General features: G+C 40.5%; 1 protein-coding gene and 2 pseudogenes across 1 annotated transcript; 2 read left to right on the forward strand and 1 right to left on the reverse strand.

The window, feature by feature from the left end:
* Positions 1–6368, forward strand: part of LOC116101336 — an 8395-nt pseudogene extending 2027 nt beyond the window's left edge.
* Positions 3613–4570, forward strand: LOC116104095 (annotated as a pseudogene).
* Positions 6369–6794: 426 nt separating the features above from the next.
* LOC116100800 (olfactory receptor 2AG1-like) lies at positions 6795–7739 on the reverse strand. The gene has a single exon (XM_031384533.1). It carries the CDS (start codon positions 7737–7739, stop codon positions 6795–6797), a length of 945 nt encoding a protein of 314 aa, XP_031240393.1.
* Positions 7740–12912: the final 5173 nt, after the last annotated feature.

Below are 12912 nucleotides of genomic sequence, written 5' to 3' on the forward strand. Positions count from 1 at the left end.
AAAAAGACTTTAATGCATACATAAGCAAGAGACCTTTAGGGTTTTAAAAAGAAAAGAAAAAAGAAAAAGAAAAAAGAAAAACATTCCCAGAAAAAACTTTGGAACCAATGCCTAACAGCTCAGATGGGATAGTCAAGAACCCAAGACTAGATAGAACATGAACCTAGGGTAAAACTCAATACTAGTGTTCTGTTAAAAGAATGTTGCAGTAAAATAATTCCTAATGGCATTCTATTACACTCATAGAACAGTATCTTGTCCAACCATCGTCTGGGAGATTTTCTTTTGTAGCAGACTGGAACAAATAGAACCACAACACTCAGTCCTAAATGGGATGTTGCCATCAAATCATTCCCTCTCAGTTTTCAGGGAACTCTGTAGAGAGGAGGTGAAAATATTATAAGAGCCAATGTATGTGAAAGACACCAGGAAAACAAGGCCTTCAGACACAACAGGACTGACACATATAGGCACTTACAGACTGTGTCAGCATGCACAAGGCCTGCACAGATATAAGCCAGATGGGGTCCCAGCACTGAGATGGGCAATAAATATAAACCCCATCCCTATCCAGAGACTATTTCCAGTTGGTAACCTATTACAGAGCAAAAATTTTACTTTTCTCTGGTACAGTTTCTCTAGGTATACAAACCACACTTAATGGAAGTCTCCATGCTCAGTAATTGGAGGCCAATATAAAACAAACTTGACTGTATTTTTGGAGGTTTATTTGTCTTGTAATTCTATTTTTATTAAGCTGGGTGATGACAGCACATGCCTTTAATCCCAGCACTTGGGAGGCAGAGGCAGGCAGATTTCTGAGTTCGAGGCCAGCCTGGTCTATAGAGTGAGTTCCAGGACAACCAGGGCTATACAGAGAAACCCTGTCTCAAAAAACAAACAAAAAGAATTCTATTATTTTTATTATTATTTTCTTATCCTTATCCTATTTTCATTCCTGCTTGATTTAATTTCTGCTATTTAATTCCCCCATTTGCCATTTAATTCTCCCAAGATGCCTTGCTTTATTTCTTATTATTGATTACATATTGAAAAGAGTTATACTTTTGAAGAAAAGGAACAGGGAAAGAGAATTTAAAATGAAATCCAACCCAGTCATGTTACTGGAAGGTTTGTCTGGCTAAAAAGATGGACAGTTCAGATTCTGTACCCTCCATTACTAGAAATTCTCACTAGAGTGATCACCCTCATAGATTCCAGGTAGGTCCCACTGGACTAGGTTTCCACATCACCGCCCCCCCACACACACCAAATACTCGCTAATTCTATATATCTTTCCCCACACTCTTTCCCTCTGTTCCTTCCCCTGACAGTCTGATCTTCCCTCTTCCCTTCTCCACCAACCCCCAGCCCACCTGCAAAATCTATTCTATTTCCCCTCCCCAAGGAAGTCCAAGCATCCCTCCTCTTTATGTAACCTTAGTGAGTCCATGAATTGTAGCTTGATTATCATTTATTTAACAGCTTATATCCCCTTGTGATGGTTATTCCTGGTTGTCAACTTGACTACATCTGGAATGAACTATGATCCAGAAATGGAGGGCACACCTGTGTTCCAGATCTTGAGGCTGGAATACAAAGGCTTCTGACCCAGATCTTGATATGAGATGACACTATGCTCTTGAGGCATAGTGGCCTTGAAAAGCTTAGGCTCAGGCAAGGTAGTACACTCCTGTAATGTGTAATTATTAAAAAACAATCCACACTAAAGCTGGCTATGCGCCAGCATCAGTCATCACGCCTGTCCCCATGTTTCCTGTGGCTAGCTGGCTATCAGGCCACCATGACCTTCCCAGGCCAAAGGCCCTCTATGGCTAGCTGGCAGGAAGCCAGCTACAGCTCCAACAAATCCCTGTTACCCACTAATATGAAAACTCCAGAGGCTTGTAATATTTTTCTTTTTTTAAATAGATATTTTCTTTATTTACATGTCAAATGTTATCCCTTTCCTCATTTCCCCTCCAAAACACCCTCTATTCTATCCCCTCTCCCCCTGTTCACTTACCCACCCACACCCACTTCCCTGCCCTGGCATTCCCCTACACTGGGGCATTAAGCCTTCACAAGGCTAAGGGCCTCTCCTCTCATTGATGTCCCACAAGGCCATTCTCTGCTACATATGTGGCTGAAGCCTTGAGTCCCTCCTTGTGTACTCTTTGGTTGGTGGTTTAGTCCCTGGGAACTCTGGGGGTACTGGTTGGTTCATGTTGTTGTTCCTCCTAAGGGGCTGCAAACCCCTTAGCTCCTTGAGTCCTTTCTCTAACTCCTCCATTGGGGACCTTGTGCTCAGTCCAATGGATGGCTGTGTGCATCCACTTCTGCATTTTTCAGGCACTGGCAGAGCCTCTCAGGAGACAGCTGTATCAAGCTCCTGTCAGCAAGCACTGGTTAGCATCTAATTCACAGACCACATAAAGCTCAAGAAGAAGGAAGATCACAGTGTAGATACTTTGGTCCTTTTTAGAAGGGGGATCAAAATACCCATGGGAAGAGATACAGAGACAAATTTGGGAACAGAAGGAAAGGCCATCCAGTGACTGTCCCACCTGGGGAACCATCCCATATGTAGTTATCAAACCTAGACACTATTGTGGATGCCAACAAGTGCTTGCTGACAGGAGACTGATAAAGCTGTCTCCTGAGAGGCTCTGCCAGAGGCTTTTAATTTATCAGTCAGATAAACTTTCCACTACCAAAATGCTCACACAAAGAACTCAAAACTCAATTGATATAAATACAAGCTACACACCTAGATGGGGCAAATATACCCTATATTACTCTATTGTTCTTCTATGATGTCCATAGCTACCTGTGGCCCTTTAGGCCATGTGGATCTGGTTTGTTTTCTTCTCCTATAGTATAGGTCCCATCCTGTCTCCTCATCTCTGTCTCCCCCAACCCCCGGCCCTCTCTCCCCTCTCTAAAACTTTCAGCTCCTCATTCTTCCCACTGCCCAATCATAGACTCTATCCTTATCTGATTAATTAAGATTTCACTTGATACAGACAGCAATCTACACACTCATAGGAGACAGAGACAGGCAGATCTCCGAGTTCACCCATGTTGATTTTTTGTAGTTACATTCTTAATGGTTTTCCATAGAGATACCTTAAGGACCCAGGCTGATGCTAGGTCAGAGGGACGGTTATTCTCTGAAAAGTGAACAGTTGGGGCCCCATTGCCAAGGAGGCTGAGTTGGTGCTTACATGGAGCTTTCACCCCTAAATCCTAGTCTCTTTGACACGGGAAGGTTATCTGCAGATTAAAGTAAAAGAAACCTGAATGTCAACCCAGCCACAAAACCCAAGACTTACAATCAGTCCTGCCTGCAAGATATCCTGGGACAGTGGTGATGCAGAACTTGTGGGAGTGGCCAGTCAATGCCTGGTTTAACTTGAGGCTCACATCCTAACAGCAAGCCCATGTTCTACACTGCCTGAATGTCAAGGAACAGGAAACTGGATAGCTGAGAGACCTACGGTAGAGCCAAACATAACGGGCAAACATGTTACAGTGTCACATGGCACTTGGCTCCCTGAGCTATCAGGTGCCAGCATTGTTGCTTCAGTGACACTTGCACAAGCTGCAGTCATGACTAAGCAGATGACCTTTTGTGAGGCTCCCAAGGGCCAAAAGAGCTGGATAACGCAGATCACAACTATCCTGCAGTTCTCTAATATGGTACTGTCTACATCTTGAGACAAGACTATCATTATGTGAAAGCTGACTAGGGATGAGAACAACTATGGCTTACCACAGTGTGCTCTGTGAGGTCACTCCAACTGTGTTAATAGGCTCCTGTGATGGAGCACTGTACCCACCTATAGGCACCACAACAAGATAATTTGTAGGCCATACCAAGGATGTGCTGAGAGTGGGCTTCTCTTTGGAAAACTGGCAGATTGTCTCTGGATCCTGAGACAATACCATAGTGTTATGGAATACTCTAGATGTCTGCAAATACATTGTCCAGGATGATAGTCATTCAGAATGGGTATCTGTATATACTTCTCCCCAAACAGCAGCAATTCTATCATTGCCTCCTATGGACTGGACCATCTGATCAAGGTATTGAATTTAGCTAACTGTAAACTGAAGACCAACCACATTGGCTACACTGACAATCTGATCACAGTCAGATCCACCTAACAGTCTCTGCAGATGGATCCCTCTGTGATTTTGGACACAAGGATGACCAGGCTATGGTGTGGGATCTCAATGAAGGCAAGCACCTTTAGATAACATTGATGCCTTGGATTTCAGAGCCAGCTGCTACTGACTCTGTGCTGCCATCAACCCCAGTGTCAAGATCTGGGACTTGGGTGAAGTCTAGATCATCATAGATGAACTGAAGCAAGAAATTAACCAGCACTAGAAGCAAGGTAGAACAACCCCAGTGTACCTCTCTGGCATAGTTGACTGATAGCTGACTCTGTTTGCTGGCTATACAGGCAATCTGGTATAAATATGGTAGGTGACTACTGGTAACCATGAAAAGTTTATGACAGTCTTAAAAGTAAAACTGGTTTTCTGGGGGAAAAATCAGTGAAATGATTCCTAATAATGTTTTGCAATACTCATAGCCTGGTGTCTTGTCCAGGCCTCATCGCAGAGGATTCTTCCAACAACAGGTGGGAGTAAGTGCAGAGACCCATCAGCCAGACAGTAATGTGAAGAGATTCTAGACTGGAGGTCTCCATCATCAGGTCTCTGCCCTCAAAGCTCAGGGAACTCTGCAAAAGAGTGGAAGAAAGTATTGTAGGAGTCAGAGGGATAGAGGGTACCAGGAAAACATGGCCCACTGAATCAGTATAAGCTGGAGTCGTATTGGCTCACAGAGACTTAAGGAGAAAGCCTCGGGGCTGTAGGACCGCTGTATATATGTTATGGTTGTTAGCTTGACAGTAGGATTCCTTACAGTGTGACTCTTTTGCCTATGCTTGGGGCCATTTTCCTCCTAATGGGTTGCCCCATCCAGCCTCAATATGAGGGCTTCTGCCTAGTCTTAATGTATCTTGTTTTGTTGTATTTGCTGTTTCTTGGAGGCCTACTCCTTTTTGAAGGGAAACAGAGGGAGGAGAAGTAGATCAAGGGGCAAGGGGAGATGGGAAGGAATTAGGAGGAGTGGAATGGAGAAACTGGTTGTAGTGTATTATATGAGAGACCAATCTATTTTCAATTTTAAAAAAGAATTTAAAATGGGTGAATAGCATATAATCTAAAAAGTTTTACAGGAAATTCATTTCTCTACATATTTATTCTACTTTACAATAGTGATCATAATAATTAACTTTTTAAAAATACAATAAAATGATATTTTGATGATTTTACTATTTATCTATATAAAATCTGTCATGGTCTAGCACAATTAACCAGGTTGTGGTCCAAATAATGATACTATTAGTGTTATTACTAGAAACATCATGAGGTCTGACTTATCAGGTTTATAGTAATCTAAATTTCAAGATATCAGGAAACTGAGGCATAATATAACTCTATGCCTGAAGACCCAGACAAGATAAAAGGAATCTGATTGCAAAATCAAGGGCTATGCCTCCCTCTCTATCACTATTCTAAAATACTTCACTATGACAATTAATATAATTCACCAAATTTTACATGACAAACATGGTTTAGTTTACATTTAAATTCAATAAAATGCAAGTCCATTGTAAAAAGAAATACATATAGTTGACTTTTTAATTTACTGATTAAGAACTTATCTAATAAGTTTAGTTATTCTATTATATTTATCTTGAGAGATTCATTTTTTCTCAATGACCTAAGATAAAAGGAATTTCTAAGCATCCTCATCAACAGTAATAATATTTTAATAAGCCAAAGTACCTTGGAGCTTCTATGAACTAAAGCTCTCAACTTTATTTTAAATCTCTTCATTCAAATGATATAATTTACTGAAATCTACTTAAGGTAGAGAATAAACAGAATATTTTCTAATTGTTTTCCTGTGCTTATAGACACAAACATACACCCACTTTATGAAAATACCCTCCTACAGATTATTTTGATGTTTCTAAATACACCTCTGAATCTATAAGGATACATTTTAAAAAATAATGGAAACAATATATGCAACAGATTTTTCTTGATAGTATTGTTTTTCTACTACTCTTGCTTAATCCTATGTATTTTCTTTAAATTTCTATACCCATTTTTCTGAATATAATCATATTCATGTCTATTTCCTGACAGTCTACTATGTCAACATAAGTATTTCTGTCTGTGTCACTTAGGCGAATGCTGCCTTCAGATAGAAATGAAAATGCAACCACACACACACACACACACACTTCCCTCATCAACTTCATTCTTCCAAAGAAGTATAAACCATCTTCACTACATCCTTCTCTCTATTAATAATTAAGAATGCACATCAACTGATGCTACAGGTAACTAGAGATTTCTTAGCCAAAGTGAATGCCATGGCTCACTGCTGCATGAATTTGAAATGGAAAATGAATCCTGACCATATTTACTTAGTAATGTGTTGGTATGATGCCCAGCTATAAAGTGAGCATATGATATATTTCTTCAAAGCTTTTTATTCTCTATCTCTCTTTTTGATGTGGGGTTTCTAAGACTACAGTGGTATGTGCCAGGTGAGTTCAGCTCACAGCTTTCTCCTCACAGTAGTTGCATAGAAGAAAATGAAACTTTAGCATGTATGTTCCCTCAGACTATAACATTAAAGAAGGGGGCTGATATCAAATTGTTTGGAAAAGAAATAATGAAAATCATATCATGATCCCTTCCTAGAGAGGAGGATGTGCTGGCAGAATGTATCTTCCCAGAACCCTTATCAAAGCCCCAGTGACCTCTTTATTCCTCAGGCTGTAGATGAGTGGGTTCAGGGCTGGGGTAACTATTGTATAAAACACAGAAATGATATTGTCTTGTCTGGGGCTGTGAAAGGAACTGGGCAGTACATACATGAATGTGGCAGCCCCGTAGAACATTCCGACTACAGTCAGGTGTGAAGAGCAGGTGAAAAGGGCTTTCTTCCTGCCCTCATTTGAGGTCATATGGAGCACAGTGAACAGAATTAGTGTGTAGGAGGTGAGGATAGCAGCAAGGGGAGGAATAAGGAAAGTCACACCCATCACATAAACCATGAGTTCATATGTGGAGGTGTCTGCGCAGGCCAGCTTCAGCAATGGAGGGATCTCACAGAGCAAGTGTCTAATCTTCCGGGATTTGCAATAGGAATACTGCATGGTGTATGTGGTATATCCTAGGGCCATCAGAGATGCCAGGATCCATGATGTGGCCACCATGAGCCAGCAGATGCTTGGCCTCATGAAGATCATGTAGTTCAGAGGGTGACAAATGGCCACATACCTGTCATAGGCCATGAAGGCCAGAAGGAGGTCCTCTGCACCACCCAGTGTCAGGGCCAGGAACATCTGGAGGGCACAGCCCTCAAGTGAGATGGTATTGTCTCTGAGCAGAAAGTCTACGACAGCCTTTGGAGTGACAACTGAGGTGAAGAGGAGATCCATGAGAGATAGTTGCCCAAGCAGGAAGTACATGGGTACATGAAGACGGGCATCCATGGTGATGATCAGTATCAGCAGTCCATTGCTTATCAGAGCCAATGTGTACAGGGCTGTGAACGTGGCACAAAGTAGTTCCGGAGAGCCACTGTCATCCAGAATCCCCACCAAGATGAAGTTGGAGGAGGAGTTGCAGGGCTCCATTCTGTGTGGTCTCTTTAGTTGCCCAGAAACAGATTTTTAGTGGAAACCTTTCTAAAGAAGTTCAACCCACCTTAGAATTATTGCAGGTCACTGTGGAGGGATCAACAGGAGTACTATATAATGAATTTTTCCTTCAGTAACTAAGTTAGTTGTCTGGTTTCTGAATATCAGAATAATATTCTTAGTCAATTTTGACATACCTATAACATGAATAATATGGGTTAAAAGAATTTTGAGAATTGAAAATTATAATTTTAATATATCAATATAATACTCATAAACAAATATCTATGTAGATAATTGTAAGCATGTCTATCTCTACATTCTCAAATATATACACAGGTATTGATTTAAATGTTGTTTCTGGTCAAAGTCTACTTCTGATTACTATTTGTATTTTTAAGTCTTATTCATAAAGAAACTTTGAAATTTTATACCATTGATCTGAGATCTTAATCTATTAGATTTCATTTACTCTTCAAATTCCTCCCTCTACTAACTGAGCATACTGATCATTAGGGGGTTGTGAAAACTTCTCATTGAGGGAGGTGGCAAATTCTAAAGTGATGGAAGTAAAAAGTGATTTTATCTTAAAAATAAATTGGTAAGACTAAGACAAAAGATATTTGCTCATTTAAAGATGACAACATATTTTGGAAAGAGGAGGTAGAAACACAGAAATGACAAATGGGAGATTTTCTGTTTCTACTATATGATAAATGGAGTGAGTTACTAAGGCGGTATTAGTGGAAAGACAGCAAGTTATGACATTGCCTGGGATTCAGAGCATCAGTGTGGGCATGAAAAATGATTTCCCATCCTCACAAATCTTAGAAGTACAAGGAAGGAAAACTGCCAAGCTCTGAATTCCTATGAAATTGCTGTTTGAAGAAACTGAGAAGGAAATGACATGAAGCGTGTGTATTACATGTATATGTGTGTGTGTGGAAAAGCATTAATTGTATGTGTTTCATAATTGTATAGTAGGAAACAGTCCAGATAAAAGAAAGATTCCTACCACACATGTTCTCAACTTTATCTTTTATAGCATTGATCCTGTACTCTGAGTTTTTCTTCATGGTTATCTCAGATCATGTCTTATAAATAATGCAAGTCTTAAAATCCTGACATTACAAGTCCATGTGATCCACTTCCTTTCATTCACACAGTCAAAGTGAGCCTCAGTGCATCAGGAACTGTACTTGATCTAGGGTACTGCACAGGTCTTACCTCAGAATTACTGTCTGGAAGAGCATGTTTGCCTAGTAGAAGAAGAGAGGAGACAAGCAAGAGTATTTATTGCTCCTCCAGAATACCCAAGTTTAGACCTCAGCACCACATCAGACAGCTCCAGACCACCTGTAACTCTAATTCCAGGAGATCTAGCACTTTCTTCTGGCTCCACAAGGACCTGCACACACTCAGCAGACACACAGATATATACATATAAATAAAAGAAAGTAAATCTTTAAAATATAAAAGTAAACACAAGGGCACAATCAAAGCCAATTCTGAAGTGTTTCTGTTATATATAAAACTTCAAATGCCTTTTTTGGAGACAGGGTCTTATTATCTAGCCCTGGCCTAGAACGGGCTTTGTCAACCTGGCTGGCCTAATACTTCCAGAGACATATGTGTGTGTGTGTGTGTGTGTGTGTGTGTGTGTGTGTGTGTGCGTGTGTATGTGTGTGTATGTATGTATGAATATATATATATACATATATATTCATGAATATATATGTATATATATATATTCAATAGAAGATGTGTGAACAGAGAAATAAAGTGAGGTAGATAATTACCTGCATTAATTACATTTTTATGTGCCAGCTTCTACATAAAGTTTCAAAGAGGAGAAACAAATCGTGGACTGGTGTTAAGTCCTGGTGTTACCAGGACCCAGATGTACCCTCCCTGCCACTTTCTATTAGTCAAGACCTGCTTTCTCTTCTTTTCAGTTTATTGTCCCTTTCCTCTGCTTTCTAAAGAAAAAAGACAGGGCATATACACTATGCCAGCAAGAGAGAGAGTCCATTTCCTAGATCAGCTTAGCAGTACGGGGATCTCACAGGAGGAGCTTCAGCGTAGGGTGAGGGAAACAGAAAAAAACCACCATACTTTGTGGAAATAGTCAGAAGAGCTTAAGCAGACATAGCTACAATTTTGGAGACACTTTTGCATAAGAGTCTGTATCAGTGCTCAATGTAGTCATTTTTTTTTAAAAAATTAATTTCAATTAGCTTCTCTGTGTCAGTTTTAGTGTTAAGCAGGAATGAGAAGACCTTCAAAATAACATTAGATAGTCCTGTTTTGGGGGTGCTATTCATTCTGGGTCCACATCAGACTCTAGAAGTCCAGGAAAATCCAGGTAAAGCAAAAGTAAGCACTGCCAATTTTATTAGAAACACAGTCTGAGGAGTTTTCATAACTTAGCTGTGGCCTGAGAGTAGAATAATTTCAAGCGTTTATGAATGTAAGAACAATTGTTCTCTGAAAGCAGAGACACTATGGAATCCGAGAGAGAGCAGTGTGCTTTTGATGCTATTTCCAAAACTCTTGACCCATACTTATTGTCTAAATCAGAGACAGAGCCCTTACCTCCAATACCAAAAGGCACAGATTCCAGACAATACCAAGTGTTGTGAGGGTCCTTCCAGAGCTGAAGACATTCACAGTTAGATGTGCTTCTTGCAGCATCTGTCATTAAGATTGTGAATCCTATGATCCTGCTACTGCCACCACTAGTCCCTCCTCTCCGTGAATATATGGGTGCAAGCTGAGATTTAGTGGAGAATCCTGGGAAAGAGAGACTGAATCCCTCAACACGATTCTCATCTACCATCAAAATTAGAAACCATTTCTAAGCACTGCAGTAAGATATTGGCTCAGGAGGACGAACATTGAATATCCATAGCTATTCATGAAGTGCAAGTCAAAACTACATCTAGATTCCATCTAGCTACCCTCATATCATTATTCATCATATTATTGGTTGTCATCAATAAAACAAACATCGATTTTGATATATTTTAGTCCATAAACTGATTTTATATCTCATTTCCTGCAAGGGTCTGTGATATAAGATAAGCTGATAGGCAGGGCTGTTCAAAGAAGACCAACTGCTGCCTAGCCTCATCTTCCCAGGGGCAGCAGTGAACACTATTCTTGTCCTAAGGGAGATTTGACTGTCTTCATCCCAAGCGGCATGACCTCCCTGAAAATGCTGCCCATGGAAAGTAGATTTAATGAATTCTCCAAGGCATATCCCCCTTGCCAGGCACTTCTGCAAACTTCACCCTTTAAACTGGCATTGGGTTGTGAACACCTTCTGCCCCACTTGGCTTTTCTCAGGAGCTCCCTGACTAACAACACTGTCCTGGAAACTGTCATAAGCATAAAGAGACCACTGTGTAGACTCTGTAACAAAGGTGTCTTACGCTGGCTCCATTTTCTACTTCCTCCTGTGATTCTTATGTGTGGATGTTTACAACGGCAGGGAGGTAGCCAAGAAATCGGCTGACATCAGGTCTTCCTTCATTGATCTCTAGGCAGCATCAAAACTGGTTTATTGAAACTTCTCTTGTAGTTTCTGTTCTATTGTGTTTCGCTTCTCTGCTCTTGTGCATGTACTCATGTGAGTGTGTGCCTGTGCAGTCTGCAACCACAGTTCCACTGGTTGCAGAGGATACCTGCTTCAGCCTTCACTGGTCTGGATCAGGTCATCCTCCTCCTCACCTGGTTCTTTCCTCATTCCTTACTTTCAGTCTTCAGACACATGTTTCTCTAGAAAATCCTGGAAAACAGTTCGTGGAGACTCTATGGCTTTTTATTTTCAACTTTAAGAACACTAAATGCAAGCATTCATTTGTTGATTATGAAAATGACCGCTAAACTTCAACAGAAGAAATATAAAGTCTGATGACTTTGTCTTTTTAAGACTGGAATATTCTTCTTGATGATTATTTTTTCCTGCTGTGATTATTAGATTCTGTCAGTACCATGTCAGCACCATGCCTAATATTTCTTTCTCTCCAGAACACCATCCATTTCATTATGATCAGGTTTGTAACAGTCACTTAGCTCTGTCAATCCTAGGGAGGGTATTTGGGAGTTTTGTATACGTTTGTTTTTGTTTTGTTTGTTTTTCTTGTAGTTTGTGTGTGAGTAGAGTTTTGTTACTTTCCCTCTTGACTTCAGTCATCCACCGGACTCCTGGCAGCCTCTGTTTGGGGGCTAACACCTGGGAGCTAAGACAGATGCTCTCTGTTGACTGTTTGTCGTTGAAGAAGCTGCCTGAGTATGCCCACCACTGAGTAAGACCATCGCCTGAGCACGCCCACTGCCTGAATATGCCAGCCACCTGAAGATCTTCTGAACCTGGGGACTATGGCACCTAAACTTTCTTTGTAGTGTAATCTAGAGACTTGTTTTCAGTTTCTCCTGTGACTATAAAAACCCTGGTTTATTCTCAGTAAAGTGGAGCCTTGATTGGGTTACAATTTGGCTTCGTGTTTTCTCTTTGCATTTCAAACCCTTTCTTTCAGGTCCTTTATTCCCTCCTGGCTGAGTAGAACCCTGTTCTTGAAACTGCGGGCAGTTTCAGAGTTTATTTTCTTTGTGTGAAATTTCCTTTTGTATATTTATTGGCTTTTTAAAAATTATATATTTTGATCACATTCTTTCTCTTCCCCCAACTCCACTCATATACTTAGACACTTCCCAGTTTCCTACCTATCCAATTTTATGTCTTCTCTCTGCTCTGTTTCCCTATCTCTTTTACACACAAAACCACATACTACCAACACCAACACCACCAGGAGAAGCAGCAGCAACAACAAATTTAAAGCAACAAACAAAGGAAAACAAAGCAACACACAAAAACATGGAGTCTGTTTAATGCTGGTATATGACTTCTGAGCACAGAGCTTCCCCTGAAGTATGATTGATATACTCAGGGTGACTTCATTGAAGAAAGGTGATTATTTTTTTGTTCTCCCAACATGTATTAGTTGCAAATGACTTCTTGATTAGGGTTGGAACTTTGTACCTACTTCCCATCGTCTGAGATTTTTTTCTGATTTAAACCTGTGCATCTCCTATGCGTGATGTCACAGTCTGTAAGGTCCGTAAGTGATACTGTGTGCATCAGTCCTGTTGTGCTTCTTTGGAGTCT

This window comes from Mastomys coucha, unplaced genomic scaffold, assembly GCF_008632895.1.
Source record: "Mastomys coucha isolate ucsf_1 unplaced genomic scaffold, UCSF_Mcou_1 pScaffold21, whole genome shotgun sequence".
Classification (NCBI taxonomy): domain Eukaryota; kingdom Metazoa; phylum Chordata; class Mammalia; order Rodentia; family Muridae; genus Mastomys; species Mastomys coucha.

Bases quoted from the DNA above. Each gene is read 5' to 3' on its own strand.
- LOC116100800 (XM_031384533.1), bottom strand. From the start codon at position 7,739: ATGGAGCCCTGCAACTCCTCCTCCAACTTCATCTTGGTGGGGATTCTG.